Source organism: Bombina bombina, chromosome 3 (genome assembly GCF_027579735.1).
Source record: "Bombina bombina isolate aBomBom1 chromosome 3, aBomBom1.pri, whole genome shotgun sequence".
In the NCBI taxonomy this organism is placed as follows: domain Eukaryota; kingdom Metazoa; phylum Chordata; class Amphibia; order Anura; family Bombinatoridae; genus Bombina; species Bombina bombina.
This window is the reverse complement of record NC_069501.1, coordinates 116,697,252-116,720,579: the sequence shown is the minus strand read 5'-3', so window position 1 is coordinate 116,720,579 and position 23,328 is coordinate 116,697,252. Positions and strand designations below refer to the sequence as shown.

Sequence of the window (23,328 nt, the reverse complement as noted above, 5' to 3'; positions counted from 1 at the left end):
ATGGCAGCAGTTTTCAAGAATACTTTTAACAATGATAGTTATTTGAAACTCAGGTAGGTAGGCTCAGGAGCATTAACATGAACTATATGGCAGCAGTTTTTCAAGAATACTTTTAACAATGATAGTTATTTGAAACTCAGGTAGGTAGGCTCAGGAGCATTAACATGAACTATATGGCAGCAGTTTTTCAAGAATACTTTTAACAATGATAGTTATTTGAAAGGCACATGCACACTACCTACCAAGGTATGCTCTTCAACAAAGAATACCATGAGAACAAATACAATTTGATAATAGAAGTAAATTATAAACTTTTTATTTTTATTGCATGCTCTGTATGAATCACAAAGGAAAATACTGTGTTTAATGTCCCTTTAAGATATTTCACTTTAATTTGTTTTATTATTGTTATTTATGGAAAATATTTGGTTGTGGAATATTATCTGCCCTACTTGATCATGTTCTCTTGTTATAGCTGCTCTGGGAACACACTAATCAGAAATGTTAGCAAGATATTACTCAAAACTGAAATATCCGTTATGGTCGTCCCTTTAAGCCTAATATTTTCTGTCTTTTACTATAACACAATGGTGAACTGATTTGTGTACATTTAGCAAAAGAGAAAACTACATCTAGAAATGAAGCTGACATGCACGTGTTACATCTTGGCATGAGCATCTACTATTGCAGCTGACAAATAGAGCACAGCAAGGGAAGCAAACCATTGGATTTTTAGCAATTTAAAGGAAGATTCAAGTGAAAATTAAGCTTCCATGATAGAGCACACATTTACTTTCATTATCAAAATATGCGCAGTATTTTTATATGCACACTTTCTGATGATCCAGCTCCTACTGAGCATGTGCAAGATTCCCAGACTATTCGTATATGAATTTTGTGATTGGTTGATGGCTGTCACATGATGCATTAGGAAGGGAAATGTAATTAACTGACATTTGTTAGAGAATAAAAAAACTACTACTCATTTGAAGTTCAAACTAAGTGCTTTTGCATTGTCTTTTTATTATGCATTTATCGATTACGCAAATCTGCTGTGTTTAAAGGTCCCTTAATGCGACGGTAAAGTCAAAATAAAACTTTCAAGATTCAGACAGAGCATGCAATAAAAACAAAACACTTTAATCAAATTTACTTTGTTCTATTGGTATATTTTGTTGAAGAGTAAACCTAGATATGTACAGGAGTGTGCACATGTCTAGCACTCTACAACGGCAGTGTATGCTACAATGATTGTAGCAATGTTATACATGGTTGCAAACACTGCTGCCATAGAATGCTAGTCACATGCACCCTTCTGAGCATACCTCAGTGTACTCATCTACAAAGCATACAAAGAGAACATAGCAAAATTGACAATAGAAATACATTGGAAAGTTGTTTAAAATTGTATGCTCTATCTAAATCATGAAAGTTAACTTTACTGTTGCTTTAAGAGAAAGGAATTATTTCTGAAACCGTAAGCTGGACAGTTCATTAGTCTGCAGTTCCAGGCAATTCCTAAGTAAAATGACTACTTCTCAAATGCAGTCTCAGTTCCAGGTCATTGGGAGGCCTACTCCATGAGGGATCATGTCAGCTTCATTGAACAGGGCAGGTTGGGTAAGTATTAAACTAGTTTTCTAAGACAAAGCAACTACTAATATCATTACATTCATTTGCAGCCTTAAATGATATTGGTATTTCTCATGCAGTAAAAGCTGTGACAAAACGTTTTACCTTCTACATCTTTCCGAGCTACTCCTGGACTGGGAGGAGCTCCTGCACCTTAAACAAGAGACACAAGAGATTGTACAAACAGCAACACATTGGGGATGTATAAGAATATTAGGTGCAATCAGGCAACATGACCTGGGTCATAACAAAGCCACAGTATCCCCACAGTAATGCAATATATGCTGAGGGCCTTGTCATAGGATATGGTTTCAGGTGCAACTTATGCCACCAATAAGGAAAGTGCCGATAGGATGTGCATTTCACTTCCATAAAGCAGCAAAGGGGAAACTAGAATTACAATAGTGGCCATATAGTGCCTGAATATTTACAGAGCAAGTCTGATGAACAAATAAAATGGCAACATTTCACTTATAAAATAATTATTTTCTACAAAACAAAATTAAACTTTGCAAAGTAAAAAAAAAAAAAAATATAGAAAAGAGAGAGAGCGATATAGAGAGAGCGCAAGAGATATTAAAAAAAAAAAGTGAAAAATTGTAGCTAGTAATGGCTCCAAACATTTACAGTTTAACATATACACTGTATAAGGGATGGCGTATGGCGATTACCTCCAATCTCCTTTCTAGCTGGTGCAGGACTCCTAGCCCCTTATAACGCACAAGAAGCAGAAAGAAAATAAAGAATCAAGCAAGGCAAGCAGAGGCAACATAATGTGATTACATAGCACAGCCTAGAATATATATTACATTCATTCTTTCCTTTGTATTTATCTGCACACAAGTGACAAGTTCAGAGAAACACTTCGGATTTGCTCTCAATTTTGAGGTTTCAATGTGATTTAAAGGGACATAATACTCATATGCTAAATCACTTGAAACTGATGCAGTATAACTGTAAAAAGCTGACAGGAAAATATCACCTGAGCATCTCTATGTAAAAAAGGAAGATATTTTACCTCACAATCTCCTCAGATCACAGAGTAAGTTCTGTGTAAAAAGTTATACTCAGCTGCTGCTCAGCTGCAGGTAAAAATAAAAAAAAATGAAGAAATGAACAGCAGCCAATCAGCATCAGCAGTGCTGAGGTCATGAACTCTTACTGTGATCTCATGAGATTTGACTTAACTCTCATGAGATTTCATAGTAAGCTTCCTTTACCTGATTGGTGAAATAATATGAGAGTTCACGAGGCTCATTCCCTAAGCTGTCCCAGGACAAACACACTAAAATGCTGCTTAGAAATCCTTTACAATAGGAGGTGGCTACTGAGGAACTTTTGAGGTAAAATATCTTTCTTTTTTACATAGAGATGTTCAGGAGATATTTTCTAGTCAGCTTTTTACAGCTATGCTGCATCACTTTCAAGTGTTTAAACATTTGGGTATTATGGCCCTTTAAGAAAGAAAAAAAAAAAAAGTAAAAAAAATGAAATAAACAAACAAATGCCTCGTTGACATAAATCAATAGACCAGTACTGTGACATTATGTTTGAGGAAATAAAGCCACAAGAACATACAAATGGTCTGACTAAGCTGGGTTCTATAAAACGGGTCACCTAAGGACAGCCCAAAATGTTAGTTATATGAATGTTAAATAGAACATCTGACTATTTCTGAGGCAGTTCATGCAATGTACAAGGGCATTAAAGGGACATTGAACCCAAATTTTATCTTTCATGATTCAGATAGAGCATGCAATTTTAAGCAACTTTCTAATTTACTCCTATTATCAATTTTTCTTCATTCTCTTGCTATCTTTCTTTAAGAAGCAATAATGTAAGTTTAGAAACAGGCCCATTTTTGGTTTAAAACTTGGGATGTCCTTGCTGATTGGTGGATAAATGCTGTCCAGGGTCTGAACCAAAATGTGCTGGCTCCTTAGCTTAAATGCCTTCTTTTTCAAATAAAGATAACAAGAAAACAAAGAAAAATTAATAATAGGAGTAAATGAGTAATTTGCTTAAAATTGCATGCACTATCTGAATCATGAAAGAAATGTTTGGGTTTAGTGTCCCTTTAAGTTCTCTATTAAAACTCTGCATGTTTATAATATCCCCATGGCTTGTATACATAGGCAAATCCATTATTTATGGCTCCTAACAGACATAAGACCACATCTCTGATTAAAGGGACATGAAACACAAAAAAAATGTATTTCATGATTCAGATAGAGTATACAATTTTAAACATCTTTCCAATTTACTTCTATTATCTAATTTGCTCTGTTCTCTTGATACTCTTTGTTGGAAAGGATACCTAGCTAGGCTCAGGAGCTGGGAGCTAGCTGCTGATTAGTGGATACACATTTATGTCTCTTGTCATTGGTTTACTGATGTGTTCAGCTAGCTCCCAGTAGTGCATTGCTGCACCCTTCTATAAATGATATCAAGGGGATTAAGCAAAATTGATAATAGAAGTAAAGTTGTTTAAAGCTACATGCTCTATCTGAATCAGTAAAGAAAATTTTGGGTTTCATGTCCTTTTAATTCAGGAAAGAATAATAAGTTCTGCTGACAAGTTTTATAAAATTCAAACACTCCTTTCCCCTAAAAAAAATGCCTAGATAAAATATTGACATCCGTATGTTTATGTAACGTTAAAAGCTGGAGGTTATTTAAAAGTGGCACGTGCCTCACATTTAAAAGGGGCAAGGAAGTTACCATTATTCAGTGCATTACTTCAAGTCCTAGTGTTCTGCACATTAGTACAGCTAGTCCCCCCCCTCAGTAGCACATTAGTACAGCTACAGTCTCCCCCCTCAGTAGCAAATTAGTACAGCAACAGTCTCCCCCCTCAGTAGCACATTAGTACAGCTACAGTCCCCCCCCTCAGTAGCACATTAGTGCAGCTACAGTCTCCCCCCTCAGTAGCACATTAGTGCAGCTACAGTCTCCCCCCTCAGTAGCACATTAGTACAGCTACAGTCTCCCCCCTCAGTAGCACATTAGTACAGCTACAGTCCCCCCCCCCCTCAGTAGCAAATTAGTACAGCTACAGTCTCCCCCCTCAGTAGCACATTAGTACAGCTACAGTCCCCCTCCTCAGTAGCACATTAGTACAGCTACAGTCCCCCTCCTCAGTAGCACATTAGTACAGCTACAGTCTCCCCCCTCAGTAGCACATTAGTACAGCTAGTCCCCCCCCCTCAGTAGCACATTAGTACAGCTACAGTCTCCCCCCTCAGTAGCACATTAGTACAGCTACAGTCCCCCTCCTCAGTAGCACATTACTACAGCTACAGTCTCCCCCCTCAGTAGCACATTAGTGCAGCTACAGTCTCCCCCCTCAGTAGCACATTAGTGCAGCTACAGTCTCCCCCCTCAGTAGCACATTAGTGCAGCTACAGTCTCCCCCCTCAGTAGCACATTAGTGCAGCTACAGTCTCCCCCCTCAGTAGCACATTAGTACAGCTACAGTCTCCCCCCTCAGTAGCACATTAGTACAGCTACAGTCTCCCCCCCCCCCCCTCGGTAGCACATTATTACAGCTACAGTCTCCCCCCTCAGTAGCACATTAGTACAGCTACAGTCTACCCCCCAGTAACACATTAGTACAGCTACAGTCTCCCCCTCAGTAGTACATTATTACAGCTACAGTCTCCCCCCTCAGTAGCACATTATTACAGCTACAGTCTCCCCCCTCAGTAGCACATTATTACAGCTACAGTCTCCCCTCTCAGTAGCACATTAGTACAGCTACAGTCTCCCCTCACAGTAACACATTAGTACAGCTACAGTCTCCCCCCTCAGTAGCACCTTATTACAGCTACAGTCTCCCCCCTCAGTAGCACATTATTACAGCTACAGTCTCCCCCCTCAGTAGCACATTATTACAGCTACAGTCTCCCCCCTCAGTAGCACATTAGTACAGCTACAGTCTCCCCCTCAGTAGCACATTATTACAGCTACAGTCCCCCCCCAGTAACACATTATTACAGCTACAGTCTCCCCCCTCAGTAGCGCATTAGTACAGCTACAGTCTCCCCCTCAGTAGCACATTAGTACAGCTACAGTCTCCCCCTCAGTAGCACATTAGTACAGCTACAGTCTCCCCCCTCAGTAGCGCATTAGTACAGTTACAGTCTCCCCCTCAGTAACACATTAGTACAGCTACAGTCTCCCCCCCCCCCACAGTAGCACATTACAGCTATAGTCTCCCCCCCCTCAGTAGCGCATTATTACAGCTACAGTCTCCCCCCCTCAGTAGCGCATTAGTACAGCTACAGTCTCCCCCTCAGTAGCGCATTAGTACAGCTACAGTCTTCCCCCTCAGTAGCACATTAGTACAGCTACAGTCTCCCCCTCAGTAGCATATTAGTACAGCTACAGTCTCCCCCTCAGTAACACATTAGTACAGCTACAGTCTCCCCCCTCAGTAGCACATTAGTACAGCTACAGTCTCCCCCCCTCAGTTAAACATTAGTACAGCTACAGTCCCCCCCTCAGTAACATTAGTAGAGATACAGTCTCCCCCTCAGTAACACATTAGTACAGCTACAGTCTCCCCCTCAGTAACACATTAGTACAGCTACAGTCTCCCCCTCAGTAGCGCATTAGTACAGCTACAGTCTTCCCCCTCAGTAGCACATTAGTACAGCTACAGTCTCCCCCTCAGTAGCATATTAGTACAGCTACAGTCTCCCCCTCAGTAACACATTAGTACAGCTACAGTCTCCCCCCTCAGTAGCACATTAGTACAGCTACAGTCTCCCCCCCTCAGTTAAACATTAGTACAGCTACAGTCCCCCCCCTCAGTAACATTAGTAGAGATACAGTCTCCCCCTCAGTAACACATTAGTACAGCTACAGTCTCCTCCTCAGTAGCACATTAGTACAGCTACAGTCTCCCCCTCAGTAGCACATTAGTACAGCTACAGTCTCCCCCTCAGTAGCACATTAGTACAGCTACAGTCTCCCCCTCAGTAACACATTAGTACAGCTACAGTCTCCCCCTCAGTAGCACATTAGTACAGCTACAGTCTCCTCCTCAGTAACACATTAGTACAGCTACAGTCTCCCCCTCAGTAGCACATTAGTACAGCTACAGTTTCCTCCTCAGTAACACATTAGTAAAGCTACAGTCTCCCCCTCAGTAGCACATTAGTACAGCTACAGTCTCCCCCTCAGTAACAAATTAGTACAGCTACAGTTTCCCCCTCAGTAACACATTAGTACAGCTACAGTCTCCCCCTCAGTAGCACATTAGTACAGCTACAGCCCCCCCCCCCTCAGTAACACATTAGTACAGCTACAGTCTCCCCCTCAGTAACACATTAGTACAGCTACAGTCTCCACCTCAGTAGCACATTAGTACAGCTACAGTCTCCTCCTCAGTAGCACATTAGTACAGCTACAGTCTCCTCCTCAGTAACACATTAGTACAGCTACAGTCTCCTCCTCAGTAACACATTAGTACAGCTACAGTCTCCCCCTCAGTAGCACATTAGTACAGCTACAGTCTCCCCCTCAGTAGCACATTAGTACAGCTACAGTCTCCCCCTCAGTAGCACATTAGTACAGCTACAGTCTCCCCCTCAGTAGCACATAAGTACAGCTACAGTCTCCTCCTCAGTAGCACATTAGTACAGCTACAGTCCCCCCTCAGTAACACATTAGTACAGTTACAGTCTCCCCCTCAGTAGCACATTAGTACAGCTACAGTCACCCCCTCAGTAACACATTATTACAGCTACAGTCTCCCCCCTCAGTAGCACATTAGTACAGCTACAGTCCCCCCTCCTTATATTGTGGTGAAAAGTATTATCTGTACCAGCAAAGTGTATTAAAATTTGAAAAATTCAGATTAATTGCATCAACTAATCCTGTATTGTATTTAATTAAATTTCTTTTATTTAATATATAAAGCTATATCCACATGTGTTGAGTACAGCTACAGTCTCCCCCTCAGTAACACATTAGTGCTACAGTCTCCCCCCCTCAGTAGCGCATTAGTACAGCTACAGTCTCCCCCCTCAGTAGCGCATTAGTACAGCTACAGTCTTCCCCCTCAGTAGCACATTATTACAGCTACAGTCTCCCCCCTCGGTAGCACATTATTACAGCTACAGTCTCCCCTCTCAGTAGCACATTAGTACAGCTACAGTCTCCCCCTCAGTAACACATTAGTACAGCTACAGTCTCCCCTCTCAGTAGCACATTAGTACAGCTACAGTCTCCCCCCTCAGTAGCGCATTAGTACAGCTACAGTCTTCCCCCTCAGTAGCACATTATTACAGCTACAATATCCCCCCTCGGTAGCACATTATTACAGCTACAGTCTCCCCTCACAGTAACACATCAGTACAGCTACAGTCTCCCCTCACAGTAACACATTAGTACAGCTACAGTCTCCCCTCACAGTAACACATTAGTACAGCTACAGTCTCCCCCCTCAGTAGCACATTAGTACAGCTACAGTCTCCCCCTCAGTAGCACATTAGTACAGCTAGTCTCCCCCTCAGTAGCACATTAGTACAGCTACAGTCTCCCCCTCAGTAGCACATTAGTACAGCTACAGTCTCCCCCTCAGTAGCACATTAGTACAGCTACAGTCTCCCCCTCAGTAGCACATTAGTACAGCTACAGTCTCCCCCCTCAGTAGCACATTAGTACAGCTACAGTCTCCCCCCTCAGTAGCACATTAGTACAGCTACAGTCTCCCCCTCAGTAACACATTAGTACAGCTACAGTCTCCCCCTCAGTAGCACATTAGTACAGCTACAGTCTCCCCCCTCAGTAGCACATTAGTACAGCTACAGTCTCCCCCCTCAGTAGCACATTAGTACAGCTACAGTCTCCCCCTCAGTAACATTAGTACAGCTACAGTCTCCCCCTCAGTAGCACATTAGTACAGCTACAGTCTCCCCCTCAGTAGCACATTAGTACAGCTACAGTCTCCTCCTCAGTAACACATTAGTAAAGCTACAGTCTCCCCCTCAGTAGCACATTAGTACAGCTACAGTCTCCCCCTCAGTAACACATTAGTACAGCTACAGTGTCCTCCTCAGTAGCACATTAGTACAGCTACAGTCTCCTCCTCAGTAACACATTAGTAAAGCTACAGTCTCCCCCTCAGTAGCACATTAGTACAGCTACAGTCTCCCCCTCAGTAGCACATTAGTACAGCTACAGTCTCCCCCTCAGTAACACATTAGTACAGCTACAGTCTCCTCCTCAGTAGCACATTAGTACAGCTACAGTCTCCTCCTCAGTAGCACATTAGTACAGCTACAGTCACCCCCTCAGTAACACATTATTACAGCTACAGTCTCCCCCCTCAGTAACACATGAGTAGAGCTACAGTCTCCCCCCTCAGTAGCACATTATTACAGCTACAGTCTCCCCCCTCAGTAACACATTATTACAGCTACAGTCTCCCCCCTCAGTAACACATGAGTACAGCTACAGTCTCCCCCCTCAGTAGCACATTATTACAGCTACAGTCTCCCCCCTCAGTAACACATGAGTAGAGCTACAGTCTCCCCCCTCAGTAGCACATTATTACAGCTACAGTCACCCCCTCAGTAACACATTATTACAGCTACAGTCTCCCCCCTCAGTAACACATGAGTAGAGCTACAGTCTCCCCCCTCAGTAGCACATTATTACAGCTACAGTCTCCCTCCTCAGTAACACATTATTACAGCTACAGTCTCCCCCCTCAGTAACACATGAGTACAGCTACAGTCTCCCCCCTCAGTAGCACATTAGTAAAGCTACAGTCTCCCCCTCAGTAGCACATTAGTACAGCTACAGTCTCCCCCTCAGTAGCACATTAGTACAGCTACAGTCTCCCCCTCAGTAACACATTAGTACAGCTACAGTCTCCCCCTCAGTAGCACATTAGTACAGCTACAGTCTCCCCCTCAGTAACACATTAGTACAGCTACAGTCTCCCCCTCAGTAGCACATTAGTACAGCTACAGTCTCCCCCCTCAGTAACACATTAGTACAGCTACAGTCTCCTCCTCAGTAGCACATTAGTAAAGCTACAGTCTCCCCCTCAGTAGCACATTAGTACAGCTACAGTCTCCCCCTCAGTAGCACATTAGTACAGCTACAGTCTCCCCCTCAGTAACACATTAGTACAGCTACAGTCTCCTCCTCAGTAGCACATTAGTACAGCTACAGTCTCCCCCTCAGTAGCACATTAGTACAGCTACAGTCTCCCCCCTCAGTAACACATGAGTACAGCTACAGTCTCCCCCCTCAGTAACACATGAGTACAGCTACAGTCTCCCCCCTCAGTAGCACATTATTACAGCTACAGTCTCCCCCCTCAGTAACACATGAGTAGAGCTACAGTCTCCCCCCTCAGTAGCACATTATTACAGCTACAGTCTCCCCCCTCAGTAACACATTAGTACAGCTAGTCTCCCCCCTCAGTAACACATGAGTACAGCTACAGTCTCCCCCCTCAGTAGCACATTATTACAGCTACAGTCTCCCCCCTCAGTAACACGAGTACATCTACAGTCTCCCCCCTAAGTAACACATTAGTACAGCTACAGTCTCCCCCTCAGTAACACATTAGTACAGCTACAATCTCCCCCTCAGTAGCACATTAGTACAGCTACAGTCTCCCCCTCAGTAACACATTAGTACAGCTACAGTCTCCCCCTCAGTAGCACATTAGTACAGCTACAGTCTCCCCCTCAGTAACACATTAGTACAGCTACAGTCTCCCCCTCAGTAGCACATTAGTACAGCTACAGTCTCCCCCTCAGTAGCACATTAGTACAGCTACAGTCTCCCCCCTCAGTAACACATGAGTACAGCTACAGTCTCCCCCCTCAGTAACACATTAGTACAGCTACAATCTCCCCCTCAGTAACACATTAGTACAGCTACAGTCTCCCCCTCAGTAGCACATTAGTACAGCTACAGTCTCCCCCTCAGTAACACATTAGTACAGCTACAATCTCCCCCTCAGTAGCACATTAGTACAGCTACAGTCTCCCCCTAAGTAGCACATTAGTACAGCTACAGTCCCCCCCCCCCCCTTATATTGTGGTGAAAATTATTATCTGTACAAGCAAAGTGTATTAAAATTTTAAAAATTCTGATTAATTGCATCAACTAATCCTGTATTGTATTTAATTACATTTCTTTTATTTAATATATAAAGCTATATCCACACGTGTTGAGTTCTAGTTTTATATCTTATTCTTATGTTTTCTCTATTGGAGCAGATATCCCATTTTAAGTATAGAGAGAATAAGGGCTATTTCCTTTCGTTTATTGCTGAAATTGTTTCTTTTTCCAGTAATACAGCAGCTATTTTCTGTTTCTGGTTCAGATTTATACCAATAGGTGGCGCTCTTATTGTGTTTTTTTTTTTATAATTAAAATGATGATTAAACTAAAAACGTATGACTGCAATGCCCCTTTACTAAACTCGTACTAAATTTATTTTATTTAAAGAATTGTGCATGTTTTCTCGTTTTGTTTTTTTCTAACACGCATCTGACAAAGTAAAATGTTATTTTAAAGAGATGTTTAAATTAAATAATACACCTACTTAGAAGTATTTAAAGGGACATTAAACACTTTGAGATGGTAATATAAAATGATAAACTGTATATATATATATATAAAAACACCCCTGCAATATACTTTCCTTATTTATTTTGTCCCCTTTCCCTTTAATTCCATTCTGAAACTGTGAGCTTTTTAGTTCCTGTTAGAAATGGAAGTGCAGAACAATGTTATAATCCGCTGCACACTCTAGTGACCTATTTATAACTGTCCCTAATTGGCCACAGCAGAGAAGGTAACCTAAGTTACAACATGGCAGCTCCCAATTTTTTATAGGCACTAAAATTTTACACTTATTTTATCACTATTTAAACAGCTAATAACAGCTTAAAAATATATCTACATGATATTCTCAGACTAATCTGTTCTATGAATGCATAATTCTATCTAACATTTATTTAGTGTTTAATGTCCCTTTAAGATTATCCAAATTAAAAAGGGACACGGTACACAGATTGGTAATATGAAAAAGCAGCAATGGAAAACCGCAGGAAGTACCTATCAGCCAAAAATCATTAAAAGGAAATGCACAACTGATACTGCTGTATTAGTTTAAAATAAAACTTTTCGGCAGAAAAAAAATAAAATGTTATATTTAAACACGGCTCTTTCATATGAATTAAACAATTCTGAGTACAATACCCCTTTAAGCTAGTTTCTCAAATACCACAGGAAGTTGTCATAGCAACGTAAAAATATAATATCTATGTTAAATGCTTTTTTTTTTTTAATCCTAACAAAATGTTTGCGTTAGTAAAAAAAAGAAGAAAAAAAATGCAATAAAATTGCCATCTACCCGTTCGTTATTTTTGTAATTTTTTTTTTTTCTTATAAAACTTTACCCAGGTCATAATCAAATTACATTTTACCCTGCACTCTAATAACAAGAACAAAAGCGATAATGCATCATCATATAAAATCAATACATTGTAGTTTAATTTTTCAATTACAATGCAAAACTATCAACGGATCTTAACGGTACATTAAACAGTAAATACATGCTAGTTAAAATTATGCATTCAAAGAAAAGATCAGTCAAAGAATAACATGTATTTTTAGCTGTTTAAATAGTGACAAAATAAGTATAACGTTTTAGTATATATATAACAATGGGAGCTGCCATGTTGTAACTTAGGTTACTTTCTCTGCTGTGGCCAATTAGAGACAGTTATTAATAAGTCACTAGAGTGTGCAGCCAATGGCTGTGTGTAATATAACTGTGTTCTGCACTTCCATTTCTAACAGGAACGGAAAAGCTCACAATTTCAGAATGGAATTACAGGACAAAGGGACAAAATAAATAATGGAAGTATATTGCAGACTTTTTTTTATATCCATGATCATTTTATATTACTATTGCAAAGTCTTTAATGTCCCTTTAAAGTAACCAAATATTTCCTCTGATCAAAACTAGAGCCCAAAGGATGACACCACACAAGGTGATTGTTAAGGGCAGTATTATTACATAGCCATGCCTACAATTCTGATGTTTTCTGTGTTACCTGATGGTGGAGGTGGGCGCTGAGGAGGAGCCGGACGTGCAGGGGCCACACCAGGTCGAGGAGGTGGGGGGCGTTTAGGTTCTAGGCCCGAAGAAACAGACTCTTTCTGCTGTACTATTGGTTGAAAGTCACAAGAGCCGCCTAACAAATTAAATCACATTTCATAAACTACAGTAGAACATTTCACTATACTAACAGTTTACGTGTTAAAAATGTATAAAAAGCATTACAAAAAAACATTTAGAATAGGAAATAGAACAATTAACACCTAACAATTTAAATTGCGTTTTTTGTCATGTTTTCCAGGGACCAGAAAATACATTTTAATAAAAAACGAATAAACCATCTGTGATTGCACTAGGACACAGTTTATTACCCAAGAAACCAATACAAATTTCACTAATGTTCTGTAAAGCGGACTTTAAATTGAAAAAATAAAGAAGATAGAGCATGTCATTTTAAACAGCTTTCTAATTTACTTCTATAATCAAATTTGCTTCATTCTTTTGATATACTCTGTAGATAAGCATACCTAGGTAGGCTCATGAGCAGAAATGCGATTCTAGCAGCTAGCTGGTGACTGGTGTGCACATATATGCCTCTTGTCATAGGCTCACCAGGTGTGTTCAGCTAGCTCCTAGTAGTGCATTGCTGCTCCCAAACCTACTCTTTTACAAAGGATACCAAGAGAACAAATCAAATTTGATAATAGAAGTAGACTGGAAGGTTGTTTAAAATCAGATGCTCTATCTGATTCACAAAGAGTTTAACTTTACTGTACCTTTAAATCAATTAGAGCAGCCATTAATTGTACAAAATATAATTTGAAGAACCAACATATATTAATTAGCGGTTACTTTTTATGTAGAACTTTATAGGCATAAATAACTCTCTACCAATAGGGACACAAATGAAATAAGTTTTCATTGGCAAGTGACTTTTGATTGAGTTGTAGATCGTATGCATTCTGTAAACACAGTCAAGCTCATTAAGAGGGGGAAAAAAGTCAAAAGTTTGATCTTCAAACAGACTGTGCAATTAAAAAACACACAACTTTAAAATGTAAGTAAAAATGCTTTCCCTTGGTACCCATTGTTGAAACTTACCGCTATTTCATTAGTGCATACTGAGGTAGGCTCAGGAAAATGCATGTTTTTATTATCTCTGTAAGACTAAACCTAAAGAAGCTATGTTAGAAAGCAATTTAAGGAGTTGTAACCACAGTGCTTTTACCTTGATATGAGGACACAGGGGGTCCTGGATTTTTGGATGGTGCCCGACTTGGTCGTACAGGAAGAGAAGGAGGGGGTCCTTCTGGCATTGTAGGTGACGGACAAGGGCTTGAGCGAGGAGAAGAGCTGGGTGATGAACCCAAAGTGGAGCAGGTAGACGGCTGTAGATGCTGGGGAAGAATTTCCTCTACTTCAGCACTATAATCATCAATATCACCTGAAGTTAAAACATCACATTAAACAATATATAAACAAACCGTTCAGCAACGTAAAACTGAGATTTTTGTATCCACAAGCAGAAGTGCATAGTCTATAAAATGGTCTTGAAAATTAAACACCTGACAGTGTTGCAGTGTAGTTGTAAAAAGCAGACTAGAAAATACCACCTGAACATATGTTAAAAAAATATATATTTTATCTCAAAAAATCGCCACATCCCATTGTAAAGGGCGTTTAGGCAACCAATCAGTATGCTAGTCCCAGGACATGTAAGGGTGCCTGCATCAAGCATGGTTTTTTGCCTCGTGTGTGCGTATATATATATATTTATTTATACATACATACATGTTAGATTTAAAATATAAGTTAATTTCTAAAAAGTGTTTTAAAAAGAGATATAGCATATGACAAGGTGCTCAAAGGTGTGTGTTTATGTGAGTATATACCTATGTGAGCCATATCTCTTTAAAACACTTTTTAGAAATAAACATATTTTAAATCTAACATATGTGTATGTATATATGTATATATATATATATATATATATATATACACACACACACACACATATATATATATATACACACACACACACACACATACACACACATTCATACACACACACACATATATATATATATATATATATATATATATATATATATACATACACACACACACACACACATATATATATATATATGTGCAAAAAGATGTGTGTAGGTAAGGCGCTGAATGGACACCCTAAAAATATATCTAAAAAAAAGGAGTATAGAACTTGCTGCCTATGAATGCCTATCCAGTGAGAACTGTGCCCCCAATAACAATTAACCTGATAGATATAAAATTTAATAGAAGAAGGGAAAAGGGTAAAGGGAATATACATACATACATACATACATACACATACCTTTTTACCTGCCTATCAGATTTACATTATATTCATCTATATACAGCCATCAAAGTTTTCATCCGATATTGGATGATATTGGACATTTACCAATTGTTATATTTGCTACGATATTTTATTGCATTTTAGTGTTACATTTGCAACGATATTTTATTGCATTTCATATTTTATTTAGCGACCCATCTTATTATTACAGCGAATATTTTAGCCATATCCTGGTTACAAATATATTTTTGGTGTATGGTAGAGTGTTTAATGTTAATACTTTAACCATTTCTGCTATATTTGTTTTATGTTTTCAGTTTTTGTTTTATTGTATCTACTAGGTATTACAGTAGTTATGCGGTTACAACTACATTATTATTAACACCAACATAAGTATATTGGTTACATTGATCTAATACATCACTTGTTATTTTTACAACAGAAGCATAACAGTGTGAAATTTATACATTTACATATAATTGTTGGAGTATGATTATTATTATTATTAATATCATTTTTATTACATTCAGCATTATGTGCTATTCCACTTGTTAGCAGTGCTGCCTTTTGAATATTCCCTTTACCCTTTTCCCTTCTTTTATATATATATATATATATATATATATATATATATATATATATATATATATATATACACACACACACACATATACATACACACTTTCATACACACACACATATATATATACACACAGGGAGTGCAGAATTGTTATGCAAATGAGTATTTTGACCACATCATCCTCTTTATGCATGTTGTCTTACTCCAAGCTGTATAGGCTCGAAAGCCTACTACCAATTAAGCATATTAGGTGATGTGCATCTCTGTAATGAGAAGGGGTGTGGTCTAATGACATCAACACCCTATATCAGGTGTGCATAATTATTAGGCAACTTCCTTTCCTTTGGCAAAATGGGTCAAAAGAAGGACTTGACAGGCTCAGAAAAGTAAAAAATAGTGAGATATCTTGCAGAGGGATGCAGCACTCTTAAAATTGCAAAGCTTCTGAAGCGTGATCATCGAACAATCAAGCGTTCGATTCAAAATAGTCAACAGGGTCGCAAGAAGCGTGTGGAAAAACCAAGGCGCAAAATAACTGCCCATGAACTGAGAAAAGTCAAGCGTGCAGCTGCCAAGATGCCACTTGCCACCAGTTTGGCCATATTTCAGAGCTGCAACATCACTGGAGTGCCCAAAAGCACAAGGTGTGCAATACTCAGAGACATGGCCAAGGTAAGAAAGGCTGAAAGACGACCACCACTGAACAAGACACACAAGCTGAAACTTAAAGACTGGGCCAAGAAATATCTCAAGACTAATTTTTCTAAGGTTTTTTTTTTTTTTTTCGAGATACAATACAGCATATTTCCGGTACATTGAAGGAATACATAACAAAGAATAATCTGTACTTATCGGTTAAAGCCGATCTAAATCAATTTTGAAAACAAAGTCGAGGGAAGAAAAGAAAGAAAAGAATAAAAAAAATAAAGATGAAAGAATGAGAAAACACAGAAAAAGAAAAACAATAAGAGAAAAAGCCCATACACAGTATATGTTTAACTCACATAATACAAAGGGATAAAAGCATGGGTTTTTCACAGTAATGCTAAAATGGCATGTTACTTAATTCTCTAAGAAAAAATTGACAAACGTAAACTATCTCCAATAACACATCAGAATAAATACAGAGTTCAGGTAGATGTATTTTGAAATTCTTCATAAATGAATGACTCCCAGATCATCTTTAGCTGTGCGTAAAGGGGCTCTTGTTTACGTAACACATATGAATATTCCTCTAACTCTAATAACTCGTGGAATCTATCATACCATTGGGGAAGGCTTGGTACCTCCGTGCGTTTCCAGTTTCTGGCTATAAGGGTCTTCATACAATTGCTAGCTATGAATACTATTTTTTTCTGGGGGGTTGGTAGTTTTCGTGGGATATTATTAAGTAACCATACCATGGGATCTGGTGGGATATCTATTTTTATCATCCTGGAAGTGACTTTTATCACATTATCCCAACTCGGTTGAATAAGAGGGCATGTCCACCATATGTGTCCCATTGTACCCAGGGAGTTTTCGCACCTCCAGCAGAGGCTGCTGGCTGATGTAAAAAGTTTGTTTATTCTGTGGGGAGTTAAATACCATCGCTGAATGATTTTAAGGTTAGTCTCCATAAGGGAGCAGGAGGAAGAAACTTTAGTGATATTGTTAAACATGTGTGACATGTCAGTCTGCGAGATTTCAGCGTTCAGCTCGTCTGCCCATCTATCAATGTAAGCTGGAACATAGCCCGGTGCGGGAGCTTGTAGCAAGGAGTAAGTTAAGGAGAGGGTGTGTTTCATTGGGTCTGCAGATTTACATAAAGATTCGAATGGGGTCAATGTGCGGGTGATATTTCTCCTGTCTGGGTGTTTGAGGATGAAAGAGCGACACTGATATAAGAAAAAACAATTTGAGAACATATGAAGGCCGCTGTCTAATAGACTATCTGAAGATATAAAAGCTTGCTCATTGCTTATTTGATACATCATAATCGCCCTAGTATGTGAGCTAAATTTCGTTGCTCCCCAATTTTGTCCCGGGGGAAAATCAACATTGTTTGTGAGGGGTGTGAGGGGGGAGGACCTAGATGAGAGCAGTGGGTGCTTCGATAATATGAGGTCCCATGTATTAAAGGTCTCGTGGATTATGAAATTATTGTTGGATATCTGCATCAGCCCTGAACTATTCTGCCAGCAGAGGGACCCCAAATGTTGGGAGTGTGTGATATCGTGCTCTAATTTTACCCACTTTTTGTGGTCGTAATTTGTGAACCAATCGATTATGCGTTGGAGGAAGATGGCCTTTCTGTAGTTTAATAAATTTGGGACCCCTAACCCCCCATTTTTTATAGACAGGTACATAAGATGTTTATTAATGCGTGCTTTGCGTTTGTCCCAGATAAAGTCCAAAATCTTATTCTGTAAGCTTGGTAGGAATCTAGGGGGGAGGGGGATTGGTAGTGTTTGTAGAAGATACAGGATCCTAGGGAGAACGTTCATCTTGACAGAGTTAATTCTGCCAAGCCAAGATATATGTTTGGATCTCCACGATGACATGTCAGCTACCAACGTGTTTTGGAGGGGTAAGTAGTTGGCCTGAAACAAATTTAGAATGTTTGGGGTTAGATGTATTCCCAAATATTTTAGGGACACTGGTTGAATGCGCAAAGGGCAAATTCCAGTGATCTGAGAGGAGACCTGATCTGTGCAATGTACTAGGATGAGTTCTGATTTGGACGTATTTATCAAATAGTTGGAGACTTTTTGGAATGCGTCTAGCTCGTCCATTAAGGGGGGAATAGAGTTAACTGGGTCTGTTAGCGTAAAAAGAATGTCATCCGCGTATAATAAGATTTTGTGATTGGTTTCTTGTATTGTTAGTCCTTGTATGTTAGCGTTGGCGCGCACAGCGGAGGCAAATGCCTCAACTACACACACAAACAGGAGGGGTGATAGCGGGCACCCCTGACGGGTGCCGTTTTTTATTGGGAAAGATTTTGAAATTAATCCGTTGACTCTCACTTTGGCGGTGGGGGAAGAGTAAAGGGCCATTATTTTGGAGATGAAAGGATCCCCTAGGTTATATTTATGTAGAATCTCCCGGAGGAAGTGCCAGCAGACGCGGTCGAAAGCTTTTTCCGCGTCCGCCGACACCACCGCGAGGGGAGTATGCGTGGAATGGGCGTAGTGGATTAATTGAATTGTCCTAACGGTGTTGTCTTTGGCTTCCCTAGACGGGACAAACCCCACTTGGTCGCTGTCTATGATATTCGGGAGAAGCTTATTGAGTCTGTTAGCTAATATCTTGGCGTAAATTTTTAGGTCTACGTTAAGTAGAGAGATAGGTCTGAAGTTCGAGGCTCTGTCTGGGGGTTTACCCGGTTTCGGGAGAACTACTATATGGGCTTCTAGGGAGGACCTTGGAAATGGGTTTTTTTCATCTACCGAGTTAAACATGGTGAGCATGTATGAGGAGAGTTTGCTCCTGAATATTTTGTAATATTGGTCCGAAAAGCCATCTGGGCCTGGGGCCTTGTTACTAGGGAGGTTTTTTTATGACATCTAGGAGCTCCTCTTGAGATATCGGGCTGTTTAGGGTCTTTTGTTGGTCCGAGGAGATAGATGGGAGGGCTAAGTTGGACAGGTATTTTTTAATTCGTGAAGGTTTGGGGTCAGATGGCTGTGTTGTGCTATCATGTTGTGCGTCTGGGAGGTTGTATAACAGAGTAGTAAGCCCTAAACTCTTCAGCTATTTGTTCTGAGGTAAAAAGTTCCTTGCCGTGGCTGTTTTTCAAAGTTAGTATGTATCCCTTATGTAACCTTCTCTTTAATTTTCTGGCTAAGAGGGGGCCACTTTTGTTGCAACCTTCATAGTGCCTTTGTCTCAATTTGAGGGCGTTCTTTTTACATTCCTTTCCTAATAAGTGATTGATTTGCGCCTTACATTCCGAAAGTTGTTGTGCTATGGGAATACTATCTGGTTGCTTCTTAAGTAGGTCTTCTAGTTTAGGGAGATTACTAAGGAGGTCATTGAGGAAACTATTGGTCTGTTTAGTTTGGTGAGCTTTAATGCTAATTAGGGCCCCCCTGATAACTGATTTGTGGGCTTCCCATAGAATTTTGGGATCGTTCACTGAGGTTTCATTGATAGAAAAGTATTCGTCCAGAGTCTTCTCTAACCGTTGGCAAATCAGGGGGTCTGTAAGTAAGGAGTCGTCTAGTCTCCACACATAGCATGAGGAGGGTCTGTCTGGCCACTTAAAGAAGCAGCACAACATGGAGTGGTCTAACCAAGAATTAGGGACAATAGCTATGCTGTCAACCCTTGCCAGGCTATTAACGTCCGTCATAAAATAGTCTAATCGGGAAAATTTATGGTGAGGGTTAGAATAAAATGTATACTCTAGGCTCTCTGGGTTGTGTACTCTCCATATGTCATGTACAGTTAATTCCCTGAAGCAGTTCTTAACAGTGGAAATTATTCTGTGGGGGGTGGATGATAATTTGTTTGAGTTGTCTAGGGTAGGGTTGAGGGTAAGGTTAAAGTCTCCGCCCATTATTAAAGATCCCTTAGTGTTAACCAACAATGTATTGGTTAGAGATTTGAAAAAGGAGTCTTGCCTTTGAATTAGGGGCGTACACATTCACCAGTGTTACCATTGAGTTATATAGTTTCCCGACTAGGATGATATACCTCCCCCCTCGGTCTGTTACCTTTGTGATTAGTTGGAATGGAATGTTATTTTTAAAAAGTATTCCCACCCCATTAGTTTTTTGAGAGTTAGAGGCGTAAAAGGAGTGGCCAAATTTATATTCAAAAGTCTTAGGTTCTCGCCCTTTTAAGAAGTGGGTCTCCTGGGTGAACACTATGTCAGCTCCTTTTCTTCTAAAATCTCGTAGGGCTATAGATCTCTTATGAGGGTTATTAAAGGGTCAGTCTACACCAGAATTTGTATTGTTTAAAAAGATAGATAATCCCTTTATTACCCATTCCCCAGTTTTGCATAACCAACACAGTTATATTAATATATATTTTACCTCTGTGATTACCTTGTATCTGAGCCTCTGTAGACTGCCCTCTTATCTTAGTGCTTTGACGGACATGCAGTTTAGCCAATCAGTGAAGACTCCTAAATAACTTCACAGGAGTGAGCACAATGTTATCTATATGACACACATGAACTAGTACTGTCTAACTGTGAAAAACTTTCAAAATGCTCTGAGCTAAGAGGCGGTTTTCAATAGTTTAGAAATCAGTTTGAGCCTACCTAGGTTTAGCTTTTCAAAAATAGCACTAAGGGAACAAAACAAATTTAATGATAAAAGTCAATTGGAAAGTTGTTTAAAATAGCATGCCCTACCTGAATCATGAAAGTTTATTTTTGACTTGACTATCCCTTTAAGGCCCTGAGAGTTAACTGATAGGAAGGTCAAGTGTTTAGTATGTGGAGCCATCAGATATGGAGTGCGCTCCTAAGAGCGATCGAGCGTCTGAGATTACAGTTAGGGACCAGTCTGGAGTGAGCAGGGAATATAATAGGAATACATCTACCTGTTGAGCGGTATGGAGAATAATCATAAACATTTGTATAAGCTTTAAGAGAGTATGCACAGTTTGTCAATACAACCATTAAGAAAAGCCATAAATACATAACAAAAGATTTGAACATTTACCAAGAGAAAATAGTGCCGGGGTGAGATACTAACACGAAGGAGATTGCGCAGAGAGCGCTGACACCATCTTTAGAATTCTTAGGAACTAAAAAGAAAAAAGGAAATTTTAACAGATAACTTTTCAAAACATACTGAACCTGGATTCATCTGGTCTCGGAATGTCCACACTCCAGAATGCAGAAAAACCTCCTTACATAAAAGAGAAACATTTCTGAGCACAGTGTCCAATTATAGAACCTGTGAGAGTCCCAGAGCATTGAAAAAGTCCAAGATGAAATTCAGAAAGAGCGGATCATGTGTCGCATGTTGTACTTCCTCCTGCATCTAAGGCGGATGACTTGTTTCTTTTCTTTTTGGGGGCAACCCTCATCCATTTAGAACGAGAGTCTCTCTGAGGGAGGCCTTGTGATGGAGGAAGGTCATTGCTGAGTGGTACATCTGAGGGGTGCGGATGTTGAAAGGACACTTGCAAGGCTTCTGAAAGTGGCTTGAGGTCCTGTTCAGACCTGTAAGTAAAGGTGCGGCCTTCATGTACAACTTGTAAACAAAATGGGAATCCCCACCTATATCTTATATTCTTTTCTTGTAGGGTTTTTGTGATGAATCGGATGTCTTCTTTTTTGAATTGTTGTCGGGCTCAGGTCAAGATAGATTTGAATGTCAGAGTCCATGAAGCGGATGGTATGGGAGGATCTTGCAGCTGTCCAGATTTTTTCTTTTTCTGTATATCTGAGAAATCTTAAAATCACATCTCTGGGTGGAGCATTTTGAGCTGGTGGAGGGCGCAATGCCCTGTGGGCTCTGTCAAGCTCCATAGCCTGTGGATCTTTTAATAGAAATCTGAATAGATCTTGTATGTAGCTGTGTAGATTTGCCACTGAAACTGTCTCTGGGATGCCCCTGATCCGTAGATTATTCCGACGACCTCTGTTGTCGAGGTCTTCGACTTTATCTTGGAGACTGACTATTTGAGAGTTGTGAATGTTGGTTTGTGTGGTAACGCCATCAAATAAAGTATTCAGGGACTCCTGTTCCTCCTCTACATATTCCAGCCTGCTCCCTATTTCATTTATATCTTTTTTCATGCCGGCAATTTCTGTCGTGATTATGGATTTCAAGGCTTCAAAATCCGCCTTGGTGGGTAAGTTAGCAATATCTGACTTTAGTTGACAGGCATAGTCCGAGGTAATAGTCAGGGGAGCAGCCACGGAAGTTTGCGAGTTATGGTCTGGGGAGCTGATTTCATCTGCATCTTGAGAATCAGTGCTTGCAGCGAGGAAAAAACTACTGACAGAGGCCTGTTGGGTGCTGTGTGCTTTAGTTGGTTTGTCTGGCTTCTGATTTCTTTTAGATGTCATATTGCCCAATGTAACTCCTTGCTGATAAGTGCTGGGTTCCCAAGCTTAAACCTGAGTCTGCTGAAATGTGGGCCTTCAGTTGTTTCAGGGTTGTTTTAATTCGATTTTAATCTCTCTTTTTTATCATTTGGTATAGCTTGGTTATGTGTCCCAGGTGCAAGCATTTAAAAGTTTAGGTGAACAGGAGCCTAGTTTCCCATAGGCCCTAGGAAAATTCTGAGAGGCCTAAGGCCCTTATCTGTGGAGTATGTGTGGCGATCCAGGGAGTCAGAGGTGTTCAAAGTAATGTTTCACCTCGATTATACTCTGCTAGTTTGGCAGAACCTAGGAAGCAGTGGCACTTGTGTTAAATGGGGCGTGCATTGGGAGTATTAAGGCAGGTTTCAGTGCTCCACTACACGCTGCCCGGCATTGCGTGTATGTGTGACCCACATATATGAGCGTTGCGCTCGTTAGGCAGATGTAGCTGATGAGGATCAGAGAGCGCCTTTACTGACCTGAGGGGTTGCAGAGTAGTTGGGGGATGTGATGCGCCCGAGGAGGATTATCCGATCTAATCAGGAGCGTGGGCTCTCAGGTACACTCGAGCGGCGTGCGCTGACAGGTTGCGATGCCGGGATCTCGTAAGGTCGCGCTGGCTCTTGTAACGGGCT

General features: G+C 40.3%; 1 protein-coding gene across 1 annotated transcript in view; it reads right to left on the bottom strand.

Annotated features, from left to right (window-relative positions):
- Positions 1-23,328, bottom strand: part of SYNJ1 (synaptojanin 1) — a 364,762-nt gene that overhangs the window by 30,388 nt on the left and 311,046 nt on the right. The window contains exons 22-25 of the mRNA XM_053705173.1: positions 13,965-14,180; positions 12,732-12,872; positions 2,304-2,342; positions 1,738-1,785 (exon numbers count right to left, since the gene is read on the bottom strand). Of these exons, the coding sequence (XP_053561148.1) occupies positions 1,738-1,785; positions 2,304-2,342; positions 12,732-12,872; positions 13,965-14,180 (444 nt within the window). The remainder of the gene's footprint in view (positions 1-1,737; positions 1,786-2,303; positions 2,343-12,731; positions 12,873-13,964; positions 14,181-23,328) is intronic.